The 19,792-nt window shown below is 41.5% G+C and overlaps 1 protein-coding gene and 1 long non-coding RNA gene across 3 annotated transcripts in view; one reads left to right on the plus strand and one right to left on the minus strand.

Annotated features, from left to right (window-relative positions):
- The first annotated feature begins 1,279 nt into the window (after window positions 1-1,279).
- kank1a (KN motif and ankyrin repeat domains 1a) overlaps window positions 1,280-19,792 on the plus strand; it is a 42,949-nt gene continuing 24,436 nt past the window's right edge. Inside the window, exon 1 of one of the 2 annotated variants that reach the window (XM_027029200.2) lies at window positions 1,280-1,502. In XM_027029200.2, coding sequence (XP_026885001.2) covers window positions 1,463-1,502 — 40 coding nt within the window. In that variant the 5' untranslated portion in view covers window positions 1,280-1,462. The remainder of the gene's footprint in view (window positions 1,503-19,792) is intronic. The other variant, XM_027029231.2, reaches the window with a different exon arrangement.
- Window positions 6,992-13,954, minus strand: LOC113589542. The gene is made up of 3 exons (XR_003411996.2): window positions 13,657-13,954; window positions 7,762-7,845; window positions 6,992-7,655 (listed from the first exon to the last, which is right to left on the minus strand). It is a non-coding gene; the product is annotated as an uncharacterized LOC113589542 (long non-coding RNA).

Below are 19,792 nucleotides of genomic sequence, written 5' to 3' on the forward strand. Positions count from 1 at the left end.
TTGCAGAAAAAAAATAAAATAGCATTCGTTCAGTCATCGTAGTATGAAGTAGTGCTTGATGTGCACTATGATTTAAAGTTTGTTATCTTGACTATTGTTGCAGTATGAAGTCACTGTAGACTGATAGCTCTCATTCGAAAGATTCCCTTTCGAGGCACTAGATGGCAGCACTACTCAAAAGGTGTTCAGTAGTTGGACTTTTAAATTGAACACAAAGTATGTGGTGTTCAGACTTGTTAGTTTTGGTTCGATACAGAATTTTCACTAAAAAATGTTTCAGTCTTTAGATTCAACCTGAGAGAATATACACGAAACAAAACTTTTGTATTATGAAGTGAACACTTCATAACATTGTTATGAAAAATAAACCCTTACAGAGACATCATAAAGAAACACACAAGCCAATCAAAAAGTAATCTGTATTTCAACACTTAATCGTGTTTCCCACGGTTACTATAATGTTCACATTGAAGTCCATTTTTAGTAATCTCTTATGTAAAAACATGCACACGGTCATAATTTTTATCTCAAAAACATTATAACGTTAGTTTACACACACCTTAAATACAGTATCAAGCTGTAATTGCTACTTAGAATACTAAGCAATACTTTATTGCGAGGAACATTTCAAGTGCTGACTGAAACACCCAAGAGCCACAAGGCCTTTGTTACGAATTAAGGTAGCGTATTAAGCTTGCATAGACTGATAAAGCAAAGTTAATGTTTATCTAAGATGCAATGTATTGTGCGGCTGAGGGAAAGCGACTGAAGGGCATTTCCAGAGTCGCTGTGTTTAGCTGGGTAAGTCATGTTGGTGCGTTCAACTTTTATCAGAAGACGATATGTGGTAGCTCAGTAGCTGACTTGACTTGTAACTGGGAGGTTGCTGGTTCAAGCTCCACCACAGCCAAGTTGCCACTGTTGGGCACCTGTGCAAGGCCCTTAACCTCAAGTTGTACTCAGTCGTAATTGTAAGTCGCTTTGGATAAAAGCGTCAGGTAAACGTGTGATAGCAATGTTTAGTTAATTTACACACAGAAACATATTTTTCCATATATTGTGCTTTTTTTTTTTACTTGAGTTAAAAGGAGAACAAAGATCAGACTGACAAGAACTCATTTAGAAAGTTTAGTGCGTCCTAGCTGACTGTGTAACTGTAGACTGCAGTAATTGGAGCACCTGAGTTTGTGTGCCTGCTTGCACGTCACGCTATTTCGTCAGGGTACATTCGTTCTGCACAGGAATTGCCAATACCATCTTGTGCGCATGCGCAAAGAGGGCACGCTTCGCCGCAGAGAAAAGTTGCAATGCAAAACAGGGCAAACTCTGTGGGAAAGCGATGTAAACATAGTAATCTAGTCCTTACTGGGAAATAAAAAGAACTGTGCGATAAAACTTTGGTTTTACATTTAATTTGGCTAGTGCCAAATACCCTGTAAGAGAAACTTGTCCCAACAACTTCATGATAAACCTGCACAACTCGCGACTTTATATGAGAAGAGGTAAGTTGTCTGTCTATTTATAAAATGGTTGAGAACAAACGATGGCTTTTAAATACATTAGCCTGTCAAGTATGCTGTTCGAAGCTGTGAGCGTCAGAGCATGTGTACTATTTGGTCGCTTCGCGCTTATGATTCTCTTCTTGATTCTTACAGCATGAATTTCGATCATTGTAAAGGTGTAAAAGAAAAATCATAAACTGGCTGCTGTTTCGCAATAATATTAAAATAAAGGTCATGAAGACCATTCTCGAAACTTTAAGTAGATATTTGATATTTAGCTAATGTTACATTAATTATGTCGTGTTTTCTTCTTGTTCTCACACCTGCTCGGTGCCAAATATTCGCTATTGCAGGATTAATATGTGGTGATTTACGTTGTTGATTTCGATGCCTCTTGGACAACGTATTGGTATTGAAAAGGTTAGGTCTGTTGAACACAGTCAGTGCGTGAATTATTATCTCGGCGACATTTAAAAGTCCCGAAATGCGCAAGAAATAACCCGATGCACTGCAAAAGAAGGACATGTCTGCCAGCTAAATCAACCTGAAATTGTTCTCGCTTCCTCAGATACCTCGAGAGGATGCGATTTTGATGGCTGTCCACTCATGTCCTACATTCGGGAAGTTTTCACTTGTCGGCAAATGCTGCCTGCTTAGATCGCGACCTTTTCTTAATGTCAGAACAAAATGTGGCTTTTCGTGTTGCCTTTGTTCACAAAAGCTGTTCTCTGTAACCTTTGCTTCAGGTTTGCCGGTAGAAAACTAGATTGAGACATATTTGTGATGTAGGTTTTCTGTAAAATTCAAGCTGTTAGTATTGGACATTGGTTTCATACGCAATACCGGTGCAATAAGGGAAAGTTCATTTTTCTAGCTCAGCATGGTTACAGACTGTAACGCAGCGTGTGAGAACTGCTGCGGACAAAAATATTATTATGCCGCAATGAAAAGGATTGTCAGCAACTTAATGTTATCGGCCGTGAAAATGAAACGTGAATGAAACGTGGTTGCCCTTTTGATGGTCTTCCTCTCCTCCGCCGCCTTAAAAAAAAAACTTTGATCCCTTCACCAGTCATTTCAACATGATGGCCAATATCGGATTCTTCTTTCTTTTTGCCCGTTTCTCCAGAAACAAAAGCCCACGTCATAAATTGTGCAAGTCATCTGAATAAGTGGTGGCGCGCTACTGCACTTTGTGCGGGAGATTACAGATGATAGGCTTGTCTACAGTGCCTCGACCGTGTGAGGCTTAGGTCTGAACGGGGTGAAGTCCTCCCAGTGGAAGGACTTCAGTAGGAAAGCCATGAAAGCTGTTTTCCCCAAGAACATAATGGAAATATGATTGATAAGGAAGAGATCTTTCATCTTTTATGTTTGTCTTCCAACCTTACAGCTAAAGCTATACGGCTGCTTCATAGTGCCAGTCACTGGGTGCCCCTGCCATGTAAGTGAAATGAAAGCGATGTGAAGAGAAACACACAAGTCTTTGTGTCCCGTGACACTAATCCTGCATTCTAATGGTTAACTGCCTCAGGTTTCTTGCTTGAAACATGTAATTTCATGATCATGGTTTGTAACCTGAGAGCTGCAGAGGTTTCCTTGTCTCTGTTACCCACATCCAGCATATGATTCTTAGCTGCTTAACTTGCTTGTAGCACGTGGCAAGGCATTTATTGGCCACTCATATCCCACAGAGCTGCTTTTTGCATGACGGAACAGACGTCAGTGATTCCAAAGTACAGTGCAAAGGTGAAACCATGGTTCGCTTCAGGAGCTCAGTTTCACATGCCTTTTTTCTACCCCAACTTCCACAAGCTGCCACAGTCAGGCCCTCATGAACACGTGGCTTGTAGTCTTGCTGAGTTATCACCTTGCTGAGAAGGCCCATAGAGATCAAAGCTCAGGTCTGTGGTAAAGGGAACCGTAACATCAAGCTCCCTGACAGGCTGTAAAAGCCCAACAGCTGTTCTCTGTTTATCCAGGAGAAATTACTTGCACTATACTGCTCGGTTAGAGCTGTTTGCAAATCTAACCTGCCTCGTCACTGCCACTACAGCCATAACATTAAGCTGGGCACGCTTACATTCGAACAGTCCACGTTAAAAAACAAAACAAAAAAACAAACACAAAAAAAACCCAGCTTTGCTCTGTTTTAAGTTTTCCCTCCTAATTTAGAAAACAAAAAATAGAGTTCCAGAGTGACCAGAGCCCAAAGGTGTTGCCTCGGTCTTTTGCTGCGTATTGCCCAATTTCATCCATTCATGCCAGTGTGCAGGGCCTCCTCCACTGATCTACTGAATTCTGCTGTGATATTTGCAGACTTCATCCTGGGATGTCAATGTTGCATGTGCACGCCAATAACTGGTAATGGATAGTTATGGCTCGTCACGCAGACTGAAACCTGATGCTGCATTTGTTTGAAATACCTGCCAGGCATGGTGCAGGCATCATGAGGCAGGCAGACATCCTGATCACTTGTTGAATTTGTTTTGACTTTTCAGCTGAAGTGATGGCTTAATTATTGTGTAACCATAGCATCTCTAGCTTTCCTATTGCCTTTCATGGTGAGTAATTTATTTGTTTTTTAATGGTGTAGTTACGGTTATTGTCTTATTTATCAGGGCACTATTTAATCCCTTTAATATTCTGCCCTTTGTTTTAATTTCCTGATAAAGGAATGCACAACTGTGAATTTCAGTGGAATTCTGAGCCCTCTATCTAGAGAGAGAGAGAGAGGGAGGGAGCGCATACAATCTGAGTGTATTTGATTAGAAAATTGGTAGATAAGTTTGTAGATAAGATCATTCCATTGATTCAGTTAATTAAACAATTAGTGCTAGGTGAGCAGTTCTCTATAAAGTAAGAGCATTTGCCCTGATCCTTAGAGCACATACCAACTGAGTCAGGAAGTGATTATTGAGATGATTAAAGGTTTGGCAGGACTTTAAAGCATTCAGTTGCAGCTTGCAAGTCTTAAAAGATTAACACCAAAATGGGTCTAGATACTACCAGGGTATTTATTTCAAATTCTTGTAGTTATTGCTTGCATTGTGTAACTTGGGTATGTTCATCACAGTTCTCACTTAAAAAAAATGTGTTACTTAAGGGTAGATTTTTATTTCAGTTATTAAGTACGTATTTTGGGGAAGAGATGAGACAACAAAACATGCTGTAATTAATCAGATATGATTTTAAATGAGGGACACTGCTGCACCCTTAGGGAATAGGGAATTAAAGTCAAATGGTGTGTGCCCTACTCTTGCTGTTTTTAGGTCAAATCTGATTGAGTAAGACACTTGTTTTTTTTTTAAACTGTGTTTTTAAAATGCAAGCATGTTGCTGTAAAGCAGAAGGCGTGGTTTGGGGGTATAATTTCAACTTCTAATGCAGAGAAGCATGCTTTTAAATCTCTGAACTCATTGTGCTTGTCCTCATGTCCTGTTTGCTTGTAAACAATGCAATCAAAATCTTGCATATTGCTTCAGGAGGGGATATAGCTATTATTGATGCAAGGAATAAAAAAAAAAATGAATATTTATATTTATTCATTGTGGAAGGTGACAGATTAAACAATAAAAGAAACAAAAAAACAAAACAAAACAAAACTGACATGACCGAAGAAAAGCTCCCTTTGAAGGATCCCCTAGCCCTATTCACTTGAAAACATTCCAGTAAACCCTTGGGACAGAAGGCATCACGATCAGGTTTACCACATCCCAGACAAGCCCGCAGATGATAATGGTCCTTCATTGTCACTGCTGTCGCCCCTTCAGCCACCTAACGCCGGAGCTTTATTGTCTGTGCAGTGGGGTGTTTTTGTCTTGCTGTCTCGGAATGGGAAGCATAGAAGTGGGCATTCTCAGTAACATATTGAGTTTCACCATCTACCTAGAGTATTTCAGTTACGTCGTAAAGAATGTCCCGAGGCCAGGATCAGTTGGCTGCTTTCCATCTTTTAGTAAACTCTTTTGCAGTAAACTTTGGTAGAGGCAGTAGCTGTCTGAAAGGTGGCCCAACACACGGTCCAACATGCAGTTAAAGTGGACGATCTCTGTGACATCAGAGCCCCTTTGCTGCAGTCATTGTGTGTGGAGAGGCTTGAGTGAAGGCTCTATTGTCAGGGAGACAGAATCCTGCTGTTCCTTGTTCAGCTTTGAAGTCTGAGCTGCTGGGTGAGGGACATCTGTAGAAATGAAGGGGGACAGGCTTTGCTAACTGACCTGTCTTACCATTTCAGAGAGCTGTCCCAGAGGGTGCACACCCTCTTAGCTTCAGATGCTGCGGACAGGGTCCAGCATAAAGCATACTTAAGCAATGGATACTTATGGAGTCATTAAGACATTTCAAAATATGCTACTGTGTACTTCATGTTGTGGGCTTGCTTGTCCAGATTTAGCTTGGTTACTTCTAGTCAAGCCTCGATGTCTCTTACTGAAACTTCAACACACATCAATTTTTTCATAGGTATGATTTACTCTAGGTGCATTCCCTCAGATTCTTTTGTACAAAAATCTTTGCTGTGACCATATGGACTCAACACATGACTGAGGGGCGCATGTCCAAACATGAAGTGAAAATTCAAGTAGAGTTTGTCCTCTACTGCGTGCTGAGGTTAGAACTCAGCAGAAGGACATGCAGAAGCTCTCCAAATGTGTAATACCTCTCACAGGGCCCTTCTTGTGCTTTTATAATGCTAAGCCTTTTCTTGCATGGGCACCATTTTTTGTACTTAATCTGATGTATTCCATATTTGAAAAGGTGGGGTTAACCCTTTGAGTGGGGGGGGGGGGGGGGTAAGCCCAATGCTTTATATGAAGAAATAGTTAACACCAGACCAAATGTATTAAAATACAACGTTTAATAAACTTGGAGGAATGTTAGTAGGATTTCGTGTGGTACTATTTTATTTATTTTTGGTGTATATTTAAGTGAATTCATTACAATCCCTTCATGGGACTTGATGATGTTCTTTAGCTTTTACGTAGAAGAAGTTCAGGAAACAGTATTAGGACAATAACCTGGGGATCAAGTATGAGGAATGGATGTCTCTCTAGAGAAGAGTGTTTCCCATTGGTGGCCCATTTTGGGTCATCTATAGCTTTCCCATGTGGCGTTATGCACAGCAGGTGCTGTTGGGCCCTTGCCACCAGAACTGCAGTAAAGGAGCCCTTCAGATGCACTGCTTTTAAACTCTCCACTGAATCATTTGCCCCTGGGAATAATAAGGAGCTTCTAGCCTGATGGGGCCTGCCACAATTGAGTGTTTGGATAGCTATTCATGCTGGATCTCGCCGAAAACGTGAGGAAATGAGCAAGAGTCTGAGACCAAGGAGGGAAACCAGTGGGTTAACCTCATGCTTTGGGCTTTTTTATATCACAGTTCTTGTCTGTCATTGAGGTTTGAGAGCTGAGAAAAGAGAGATGACAGAGGAGCCCTCCCCAGCGGGCTGCAGTTCAATTCACCAGGGAGTGGTATGCGACTGGGTGTACATCGCATCGGTACATTTTCAAGCTTCCAATTTTGGGCAGGAACAGGCAGGTCCAAAACAAATGTGTTTCAGAAAGGCCAAGCATTTAGATAAATGAAACCCTTCCAAGTGGTGTCGGGAAGATCACATACAGATAGAAATAACATGTAACAGTGTATTCAGTTATATGGTGTTGGTGTTTGTGATGGCACTATAGGCACAATGATGCTTTAGAAGCAAATGATTTCAAGTACATGTAATTATAATGGAAGGGACATGTGTACAGCCACACTGCTAATTATGTAAGTAGCTCTGGATAAGTGTAATATAAATCAAGCTATAAAGTCCCTGGAAAGACAATCCCTGACACTGTCAAAAGTAGAGATGGTAGGTTTTTAAAAAATAAATACTGTATGTGCTGTGGAAATCTGGGAGTGCTCAGCCTAGTAGCCACCGGTCTCCTCAGGTTTCAGCTTGCTACGCCCAGCCGGCCCGATCAGATTCCTCTTGTGCTGTGGGCTCCATGTCAGCTGTCCCAATGACCAGACGATAGCCATCCCTCTGGGTGTTCCAGTGTTTGAGTGATAAACAGAGGCCAGCATCAGTAGTTCTTCCACAGAAAGCTTAGGTGGAGCTCTTGGGAAAGTTACTGATCATTGTATTATCTGACCCTGCAGTCTTGAAACTATATGTGGTCAGAAAAGTCAAATATTTTAATGTTGTATTGCTTAAACGATATGCTCTCTTTTCTTTGTCTTGAATGCTATGTGAGTAAATGGAAACCAACCTACCTTGCATGGCCATGATGTTTAGAACTGTTTGTGGTTTCAGCATAATCCCTTTTTGAATCTAGTACAGGAACACGTGTAATCTTCCTGCAGACCATGAAGATGTAGTTAACATGACTATTCACAGCAGATTTGTGCTACAAATTTACTAGAACCTCAAACTGGAAATTACTTTTTGTTAAATTGTGACTGCACTTAGCTTGCTAGTAAATTGTTTCCGCATGCTGCCAGATGTCTTGTTTGTAATTATTTACTCTTTTAGGGATCTTTCTTCAGCAGTTGCAAGATGTTTGCAACCACATTTTGCTCTTGGGGTCATTTGTAATGGCAGATTTGTAGCTTACCCTCCAGATTTCTTTAAAGGTAGTCTCAAATTAAAAATGGAACGCTTTGAAGACATTGAAGGATTCAGCATGGGTTTAATGCCCCATCTCTTCCCTTCCAGCCTGGAACCTCTGACGTTCAGCCCTGGAACCTCCAAATGTTGTGGCCAGCTTTCTAATTTGACCCCACAATCATTGTGGGAGCTGATGGAGGGACTGTACCGCCACATGTTGCTGGTGATTTTTGAGGCACATGTTGGAGCAGATGCAGGGGAAGGAGACTTGCGTGTAAAGTGATTTGGAAGCTCTAGCATCTAGGCCACTAGTTACAGCGCTGAAGCAGAAAGAAGTTTGAGAGGCTTTCAAGTTTGAAGCCTCACAAGTAGATAAGTGATTTAGAATACATGACTAAAATTAAAATGGTTCCTTGAATACTTGCAGCAAAACTATCCAAATGCAGTCCTACATTTTGTAGTCATGGATAGAAATTGAAAATTTAAATGGTATAGACATAAATTATATACATAATTATATATAAATTATATATTTTTTTGCCCACAATCATTAAAATTTTTATTTATTAAACTAAACATCCAAACCAGAACCACTGTGCTTCATAAAAGCAAGAAAAATATTTTAAAGAAAAAAATGACTTTAGACTCATACAAACTGTAACATGAAAGTGTGAACAGAACACTGCTAAGGTGGAGTATCATGTGCTAGTCACCAATCTATACTGGTCATTTCCAGACTGATAACTACAGTATCCCCAAACAGGAAATGTACACCGTTTTGATTTTTTTTTTTTTGGTTGGGGGGTGGGTTTCTTCTAGCACTTCTCTTTTAGAGAATTTGGTTAACAAAATGGATGGCCTAACCAAATTTAATTCTATTAAGTTCTATTTTAAAGTGTTTGTTTAAGTTCTCCTAAAAGCCTAAGTTAACCTAAAAACTTCAGAGGCACAAGTTATTCTAAAGTCATATATTCAGTTTATATCACTATCAAAACTGACTTCTAGAGAACTTTGAAAATGTGTAGTTTCTGGAGAGGTAGGATCTGAATGCCTCCTGATTCAGAACTGAACCCAAATTTGCATTACTCAGTTAATATGTGACAGGCTAGACATTGCATTCACCAGCTACTTTATTATACATTGGTGTACAGTCTTCCATCCATCTGTTGCCATGCAGTTTATGTTAAACATCCTGGTTGGTCAACCCTACAGCAGCACGCTCGGTATTATAGACAATACCTACAACCATGGTTCTGCCAGGCTTCTCTCTGTGTTTATACTGTGTTGAGAATGGACCGCCAGCCAAATAATGTCCAGAGAGTACATGGTAAGCAGTGAACAGCAGGGCTGTAAATCGCTACTGAATAGCTACTGTATAGTTATAAATAGTTACTGAAAAATCATATTCAGGTTATTTCCCAGAAAACTTACTGTGAGTAGAGTAAAAGCAGCATTTCTATTAACAAACAAACAAAAAAACTAAAAGGGTAGCTTGTTTAAAAGTATTCAGAGTAGTGAGTATTTTTAATTGCGACCTTTGTGCTTCCTGGATCTGCTGTTATAACTGAGTAGATAGGTTGTATTGTGATCATGATTGATTAGATTTTCGAATATTGGGAGTTCAAGTATATAAAAAGGCTGAAGGCTTTCTCTGATGAACTCATCTACAAGCCTGTAAACTGTGGCCTTCTACCCGAGTGAATGACATGCTGTGGCCTAAAGTCTTCATCTGTTCTGCAGCTGAATGCCACCTCTGTTCTTCTGAGTTCTTTCTTTAAGATGCGTTCACTGTACTGCTTTCTCTGGCCATATACTGGCCATGCTTTCTCTGTAAAAAGAATCTCAGTGGTAAAGGCGCTTGACTTGTAATCAGGTTGCCAGTTCAAGTCCCACCACTGCCACTGCTGAGCCCCTGATCAAATCCCTTAAACCTTCAGTTGCTTAAGCTAGCTAGCTACATTGCAGTGGCACAACATCAGCACTGCAGGTTTGTCACACAGCAGTAAATTTAACACTATCATTTAGTTGTAGGTAAAACAACACGGCAGTGATGAATATCAAAGGTTGGCTGAAGATGTCACCAAGTAAGATAGCTGTTCGCTAACTTAGCTAGTTAAGACAGCTTAGAGCTAACTAACTTAGACTTACCCAGCTTAGTGTAATGGAAACTTATATTGCATTTGTGTTACAAGAACATGGAGCAGACAATTCCTCTTTCTCCAAACTCTGTGTGTATTGCTAGAACATCACAACAACTCTACATAGAATAATCTACTAATTTGATTTCTGAGAACGCTCTGTTGCGGGGCAGATAAGCCGGTGGGGAGCGAAACAACCCATTTTTAGATAGAAAGGGCTTGAGAGGGCTGAGTGGTATAAAGAAGTGCAGAAGGAAAGCGGATACTGCCTCTTCTTTACAGACGCCTTGTGTGTATAACTGCGATGCCCTCAGGTTGAGACAAATAATAAATAAGATTTGCTTTTGCTTTACCCACTGGTGTCAGACTCATCGTAATTATAGGATTATAGATTTCCAACACATCTGGCTAGTATAAAATTGAATATTTCTTGTATATGTTTCTTCCATTTAGATGCCGAATTTTTGCCGATTTGAAAGGCAACGTCGCCATGACACAAGAACACTGTTGCCTTACTTCATCTTAACCTCAAAAAGCTCTTGGCAGGTATGGCCATAGATGTGAGGATGTAGTGCTGTTTGCAACCTCATCCATAACCTCCTGCCACATCCTACATCCTGTTCTATTGTTTCAACTTCAAACATTTTGAAGTAGCAACAGTAAATGTATATCCATTTAAAACTATTTAGCTTATAAAGTACTATTCTTGAGCAAAAGTATTAAATTACAGTAACGAGAAGATTTGTAATGTGTTACACCACTGCTGACCATGGGCTACGTTCTGTAACTGAACACTAAGTGTGCCAAATAAGTTAGTTGCTAGTGTGTAATGATACAAAGCAGCTAGGTGTTTCAAAAACCATGTCCGGTGAGTGTATATCAAATTTCTTTGGATATAGACAGATGCTCAGGATATTGAAATGACTCTTGTGATCAGTACTTAGCCTCGTTATATCCCAAATCCCAACCTCCTACCAAATCCCACAACAGGCTTCTCATGTTTCTGTTTTTACAAATAAGGGCAGGTTTGCCTTGGTAACAGCACAGGGTTTCCATGTTCATAATGCCGTCTTGTGTCCTATTTTCATCCCTTTCTTTCTGTTCTAAAAAGAGCAGACACGTTAATGTGTGTTTACTGTAAAAGATCACCACCTTTATTTTGTGGCCAAAGTGGTGCTAGGGGCCCTCCATCAGTGTTCAGCTTCATTTGTTTATTGAAATTAGCATGCATCATGTCATTTTCAGCTGGGCTGATGAAAGCTTCTTGTTCTCGTGGACCCCCCCCACCCCAAATAGTTACATAATGTTTCAAAAACTGGGCATAGAGAGATCCTGTTTATGGCTTAAAGGTGATGACTTGCAAACAGCTGTTATGCTTTGTATGTGCTGGAGACCAATTTCTATGTAGTGTGGTCTCTCCGGATGTTATTCATATCCATGTTCACCTGACCTCTAATTTCCTACGTAAATGGGAGGTATATGATTCTCTTTGAGATATCATGGTTATGTAACTTTTAAACAGTTTATAGACACAACAAAGAAAAACATTTTCATTTTCAAGGAAAAGTCTAAGTTACCCCCCCCCCCCCACACACACACACACACCTTTTGTTTTTCTGGTTTTTAAAAATTATTTTTATTTTAGATACCATTTTTTGGTGTATTTTTGTTGGTATCTTTATGGAGGATGGCAACGTTTTAATTTTACTCCTTTTAGGCTGGAGCCCAGCTGACACAGTGGACATGTTGTATTGGACTATTGTGGGAGACACTGCACAGTCTGTTTACAGCAGCCTTCCCAGGGGGCCGTGGTGTGATGGCTTAATTAAAAATTCCTGTACCTCAGGTTTTGCCAAGGGGACCTGCTCTGCTGACACAGTCAGCCCTCAAACCGTAAGATGAACATGGTCCTCAAAGTATTTGCCAAAATTCTTAAGCAGTGAAGACAGCGCCACTTTAAGTAGATGCAGTCTGACCTTTTTATTATTACATTGTAAGGCTTTCTCTTTTTTTCTTACATTTTGAGATGTTCTTCAATCTTCCAGGCTTTTGTAGTGAGGGGACATTTTGTAGTAAGAGTGACTCATCATCTGCACTATACTAATGTTACCTTGTGTTAAATGTTTGGATTTCTTTGATGCTTTTGTTTTGAATAAGGAACCAGACATTGGGCATACCTGTCTAGTACCTCTGTGCAGTATAAAGGTTTCTGACAACCCAATGGCTCTGTGTTAACCCATTAGTATAATACCGTGAAGTATAACGAATCTTTTTCACAGAGGTGAAGTTAGTAAATAAAAACTTTGCCAAAGTCTTTCTCTGCATCACGTGTAACTCGAGCAGTTTCTCACATTGAGACCGATGCATATTCATGAAGTTGAACAATCCATGTACTTTAGATTGCAATGAATTTTACATGGTATTAGGCCTACTGCTTCTAGCGGTGCTTCCAATTTTTGTGTATGTTGTAATGAGTAATGGGGGTAGATAGAGGGTAGAGTGGGCTACATATTGAATTTAGTCTGTTGCCAGGCTCACAATGCTGGTCTGTATAGTACACTGCTAGTATAGTGTGCTATATTCTAGTGCTTGCATAATTCAGTGAGAAAGCCATCAGGTCCTGGGGCCGGTTGCACTAGTAAGGCTTACATCTGGTTGTAAAATACATTGGTCAGAACCTTCTGGGTTTAACTTTAAGACTTTGAGATGAATTTTTCCTAAGACAGGGCATAAAATGTACACCTAGCTGGGAGCAAGTATAATGTCAAGTTCTATACCTTTTCTATACATGATGCCATGATCATAGCAGTCTCTTAGATGTACAGCTATAATGACTCAGGAAAAAGTCTCCTAAAATGACTTGGTAGGAGAGAACTGTTCGAGGTAACTTTTTATTTATTATTACAATGGTTTGTTTTAGAGGTAGGATGCTTTGTCAGTAGAGGTGAACTACAGCTTTATTACTGATTATATCATTAAAGGTGTTCATCTGGTGTTGTGAATTTGTCTAGTTTATTCTTGTTTATTTATAAAGATTTTCACCAAACAGACCACAGAGGTTGTAATTTACTCATCTAAGTGGTTTTATGTTACAAAGTTATATATTGTAGGGTTTATCAATAGGTCTAGAGTCAGTGTGTTGGTGTTCTTATTTATATGTTGACCAGCATATAAGTCTCCTATTGTGCACATGTTGGTTTTCTCAATGGTGTTGCATGGTACTGAATAGACAGGGATATATCCCCAAGACATAGAAAATACCCACAAACTGTAATACTGAACTGTAATAGAAATATAAACAATAGAGTGCAATGGTTTGCAGTTATGCATAAGCACCCAAAGCCTGACCTCAGGCCAGCCTCACCAACCCAAACCAGTCCTATGTATTCCCACAGTAAATGGCAGAGGGTCCAAGCAGCTTACCCTGTGCTCCCAGGGAACAATGCCTCTCCACTGCTACCAAACTCGTTCTCAGGCCTTCCTCGTCTGTCAGCATCATACACTGAACCCTGTCCAATATAGTCCTCTAAGGACAGCACATCTAAGAGATGCAGCCTAAGTGTTGAGCAACAACACTGTCTGACTTCTCCAGGCTAATTTAGATTAATGGGCCTAGTTTGTGTCATGTGTATGTGTACGTGACCCAATGGATGTCAACACACAGAAAGCCTTGCTAGGAATGCAGTGAATATAAATTTTGTAGCTGCATGTTCCTAGTGTGTCCTTTCAGCTACGCCCATCTGCACCCCCATATATATTTCACTCATTCACACCCACTTACCAACATCCATGAGTCTTGTCTGATTTTTCTTTTCTGTGGATCATCAGCCCTCCTGTATTCAGGTCTCATGTAATTACGGGACTTGATCGCACCCTAGGTTCCCACTTTGATGTGTGGGGAGCAGTGAATTCCAGGTCACAGTAGCCACTGCCCACCCCCCTCTTCTCATAGATCCATGATTACAACGCAGTAGCTTCAGTTCTGTTGCCCCATTCTTCGCACAATACACTGCATTATCTGCATGGAGGCATAAATACAATATCATACCCACATGACTTCCTGACCCCTTCTGTTGTTTGCAAGGAAAGCGCAAATGTGAAGCGACAGATGAAAGATTACCCCACAGTAAGGTTTGCTTTCACAGTGGAGTCTGTAATATGGAAAATGTGGTTTTACTCGACTGCTTCACATAGATTAGCTGGGCTGAGTTGCTCTTTAAGACAAATAATGAGACATTGCAGAATTTGTTGCCTGCAGAGTGGCTTACTGTTGTGGCCCAGAAAAGGGGGTCAGGTTAATTAAACACTGTTTGCAGTGAGGCTGTAAAAGATGTGATGTTGAAAGGTGTTTGTTGCTCTGTTCTCTTAATTCTTGTTTGAGTGAGAAATGGGAGGAACGTTTCATTATGGAAATTTTATGAAAAACATTTTTTTTTTATTGTACTGGGGTAAGAGATCCTTTATTTTTCCCTAAAATGGGATTTAGCATGTCATCTTTGACATGACATCAACAAGCTAAAACTTGTGAAAAGCAATAAAGAGAGGTAAATATTTCAAAATTAAGTTAGTGATCTACTTTTGTAATCCAGTAAACTCTTTTAATGAGACCAGGTGCAGTCTGATCCTGAAGAGGTATGTATAAATGAATCTGAGTGAGCACACATTGAGGAAACAAGAAATCAGCTTTGGAGCTCATTTGCATAATGTCGCATCACTTCAGTCTGTAGTGCTGGCTTGTCAGGCTCTTAATAGTGCATGTAATGCATAATAAGACCCAAGGAAAGCCTGCTCATGGTGATCGTTCATGTTCAACAGAGTTCTGCTGTTACTTTCCCCTACCTAGTAATCTCTTTTTGACATTCCATCCATTTGTGAATTGCTCAGTTTGTGTCAAGTTCTTCCTGACTTTGAATTACTGTATCAGTTTTCACATTTTGATATAAATCCAGCAGGTTTACTGAGGTCAACTTGAATGTGCGCCGTTTTTGTGACTGGTAGCTGATGATGCTGGCAGTCTGAAAGCGGCTGAAAGAAGAGTCATGAGTGCTGATCAGATTTAAACTGTTCTAGTCTGGAGCTTATTTAAATATGTTACATTTGCAACATGCTAGGCCAAAAACGAAATGAGCCCCATCACAGAGGAAGAGCCTAAATGTCCCAGTTGAATTTTTATACCTTTGCTAGTTGATCCTTCCCACGGCACTTTCCCCTCATTCCTTTAGATGAAAGCTGTTGGCTCTTGAAGGCTTCCTTCCGGTCTTTTGAGGAGTTTGGTTTCTGAAAGACGAGGGCACTCGACTCCTACCAGCAGGTGATTCTCCTCACTTCACAGTCGCATACTCGTTTGTCCTCGTGCTCACGTTAATCCAGTTCGTTCCAGTTTCTTCACACACACACACACACACACACACACCCCTCCTCTTGGGTGAGCCATGGGTGTTCGGCCATAACTTGTGTGCCCTTGAACTTGCTCTGCCTGGCACAGCAAGCTACGGGTTTGGCTGTGGCTCAAGATGTTTGGAAGTTTGATTCCATCTGAGGTTTGCTGCAACTCTGCCCATGAAATAAGGCGAGTTTCTCCAGGGATACTGTCAGATGCTGCTTTGGGTGAAAGCATCTTACGGAATATAAAGACTTTCTTTTTTCCTTCATTTGATGTTGATACATATTCATGATACAGTGATACAATGATACAATGTTCATACAATGCCTTTGTTTTTTTTTTGAAGACGTCAGTCAGCACAGGACCAGTTTTGCCTTGTGTATCATTTCTGGGCGTCGTCGTCGTTGGGAAGGCTTGTTTGCGGTTTCACCACCCTCCTCCTGTCGCTTGAGCGCGCGGCCTTAGACAGAGCTCCATTGTGAAGGTGCTAGCTCAGAGAATGGACGTCCGGATGCTTCTGACACACCGTCAACCACAGGATCCATCTCGTACTTCAGTGTACTTGCATGCCAAGGCCTGCTCACAAAGCCCATTGCTGCTCAGAACAGAAGTCACGTTGTGCACAACAGCTCTGCCTTCTGCTTAAAGCATATTTGAAATATTATTTGTGTAGAAATTACACCTGGTATTGAAAATCCAAAACATGTTTGACTGGACAAAAATATATTGAAAACACTCTAAATTCGATCCCTTTAAAGCATATAAATGATTGCTGCAAGGCTTCGCAGGCATCCTTTGAACTGTTTTGCCACCTGCTGTCTTGCTGTAGCATGAATATATATAACCCACATATGGTGGGTCATTACAATGGGACACACAATGTTGAGATCATTAATTAACATGTATGGTAAAAAGCATTGGCCCAAAGAGGTACCCTGGGGAACACCAGTAATGTAGAGCATTTGAATGATGACACAAGTGCCTACCAAATTTCCTCTTTGGTGGAAACTGTGTGCACTGTGAGCCCATGCCTAACAAATAATATTATATAACACACACACACGCACGCACACACACAAACATTGCTTAGTCTAACTTAACTTTCAGAAGTGTAGAAAGTTTATTATTTGACCAGGTATTGGCTTATGACTGTTGATTTTAGTTTAATTATTTAAACTTTCCTATGCCCTTTGGGGGGAAAATTGTCTTGATGCACATATTTGAGCATGACCTGTATTGTGAGCATCATTATCTGTTTGCATTCTCTCACTTGTGCTTCTATTGTCCAGACGGAGGCTCCCTCACTCTCTGCCTTCTTCTGTCTTACCACTGGAAGCGATTAAACTTGGTGCTGCGGTATTGTGTTGCTCCTGCATTCGTTCCAGTCATGAGCAGTGTTATGAAGAGCTTGTGAGGGCAGCGAGCTTCTCAGGTTCAGGCCTGGAAGCCTTAGAGACCATAACAGGTGAAGGGGGAGAGTTTGGAGTCTGGGTGGTTGGGGATGTTTCCTTAAACAGGAAAAAGTGCCCTCCTCTGAGCAGCCACCACAGACGGGACACCATGTGGTTTCTCTTCTTTTCCACATCGCAGTCAGAGAAATCATTTATTTTTAATACATAATTAGTTCGGTCATTCCCAGTCTGATGATCGCTTAATTTTTAAAAAGCCATTTATTGTCAGTTCAACTCCAGCCTTTAGAGAGTGGGTTCCATTTCACCTTTTGTTCACACCACAGTTGTTGATTTCAAATCATCTGAAGCATGTACACCGTGTGTCTGCTGGTCCCCACCCTTGACCCCTTGTACCATCAGGCTTGGATAACATACGACTATCAATTAGCCATGGGAATATGTTCTCCCCTGGTGTCGGTTGGTCTTAATCGGCATCACCCCCACCCCCATCAATACGCCCAGTCCAGATAGTCATGCTTGATAATCGGTCTGAATAGCAATGAAGGCATTTAATCATCCCTGACCATCACATCACCTCCATTATGCCCCTCTGGGCTACCTCTGCAAAAGGCCAGCCACCTCAAGGACGGCTACTCGTGGAGCTAGCTGTGCTCTCCAGGCCAAGGGAGGGCGATCGAGATCGGGTTGAACAGCTGGTCGGGCTCTCGCCCAGCAGATGGCCGTGCATAAACAGTAGATCCGGGCCTGGAATATGAATTCGGGTGGGGATGGGGAGGGGGAGGTGAAAACAATGCGACCAGTCGCTCAGCAAAGAGCTGATTCATCATTATTCAAAAGCAAGCCTGAAGGGGGGCCTGTGTCGTGGCGATGGCGTAAATGCTAATGTGTCGCTTCTGAAGAGGTCCGCCGCGGGGGAGGCCTGTGTGTTTTCTAGCAGCGCCGAGGAGTGCTTTTGCGGATCATCGTTTTTGTTTTCGCTGCGTCCTCCATTTGTGAGGGTCAGTTTGAAAAGGGACATTGAAAAAGCCCACTTGACTTCTTTCCAGGTGCTGGACCTTGTGTGAGCCTATAGAGTGGGTGAGGTTCCCAAGCTGTTCACTCTCCCTCAGGGTCTGTGATCATCGTGATGAGAAGGTCCTGTTGTAGTTGTTTTTGTGTGTGTGTGTGTGTGTGCACGCACGCATGCTTGTGTTTGCCTGTCATGTAGTTAAGTACTGCCCCAGGGGTCGTAGGTCTAAATTTAGGGGTGGTGTTTGCCCATTTCACACTTTTCCAAGCCTAATCCTCCCAGAATGACTTCTCTCTCATTAGCACTATTTAATGTCTGGCCAGCGGAAGTGTAGTAGCCAAACAAAGCCCACTTACTTTTGAATACTTTCTTTAATTAAAACGGACAGCGGGTGATGAGATGGAATCTCATTCCGCCATAAGACACGTTCTTGAACATCCGGAGGTGTCTGTTACTGTGAATGACCTTTTCAGTCTTCCCACAAAAACAGATTATTTGCCTTCTTCATAGCTATTCTCTGATACATTTTCTCATGATTGGCATTTATATTGCTCACATGCTAGTATCCTGTTTACTTCCTGCTTATAAGCATCGATCGCCTTGATTTCTTGGTGATCTCTTTTTGCTTTTGTTGTTAGCACTTGCCACTAAGTATTCAAAGTTATCAGTCCAAGCTAGTTGGTCACTCTTTGTAGAAATTTGCGTTAAGGTAACCAAACACTTCACGAGCCAATCAAGTGTGTTGACAGGTCACTGAGTACAACTGTTTGAACAGCGAGATGAAAACATTTGCATCTGTCGCCCGTCATTTTAGGCGCGCTTGCTCCTTTGTCTGAACTTTTCACAGAAGAGCTTCCGTCCAGAGTCGAGTCGATTGGCTTCTAACAGTAACAATGCCAATTAAATGCTAGAATTCCTGGGTGCTAAGCATACATTTGTCATTGTGATATGAATGCAGAGAGATGGCAAGTGTGGGAATTGACAAACGCCTGCGGATTAAGCAGAATTTCCAGAGTCCCATACGATCTCCTTTAATCCCAGTAGTTTAATTGTTATGCAGTGTTCTACGGAGCCCCCCACAGAAGGGCCCCCTTGCCCCCTCAGCCGATCTTGGAACACTCCAACGTGTGGAGGACCAGCACTGGGACTCTCAGTCAGCCTGGCTCCACTGGAGCTAAATAAATAACTGGCTCCAACCTGCCCATGGCCAAATGTTGGACAGAGTAGAGCAGATAACAAAGACCTGGGTGGGGGGGTGTGAAGGGAAAACTCAGAAATGCTCATCTATTAGGGCAAACCTGAAGTGAGGAACAGTTTTGCTGGGTGTGGATGAAGGAGAGATAGAGAGTGTGTATGTGTGATGGAGATGCTACCCAGGCCTCCCAATTGTCCCTCACATAGACAGCGTGGAAGGAATGGGGGCAGGGGCATTGTTGGATGATGCCGTGAGGTTGGCCAGAGGCTCTCAGCAGTGTCGGCCACCTCTCCGACTGCATACAGCCTCTCTCCATGCTTTTCTGACCTGGACAAAGTAGTACTTGTTTAAAGTATTTCTTATTTGTGCTTTGAGGCTCCTCTATCGTCTTTTATCCGCCCACGGATACTTTGAACTGTGCTGTAGAATCTTTTGTGGTCACTTTCATTTTGAGCACTTATGGGTGCAACGCTGTTCTAAGGTAATGTTGAATTCTTTTCACTGCTTTTTGTTTTATGACTTTGGTTAATGCTGATCTAAAAACTGTACATTTGTGTTGT

Source organism: Electrophorus electricus, chromosome 9 (genome assembly GCF_013358815.1).
Source record: "Electrophorus electricus isolate fEleEle1 chromosome 9, fEleEle1.pri, whole genome shotgun sequence".
Classification (NCBI taxonomy): Eukaryota; Metazoa; Chordata; class Actinopteri; order Gymnotiformes; family Gymnotidae; genus Electrophorus; species Electrophorus electricus.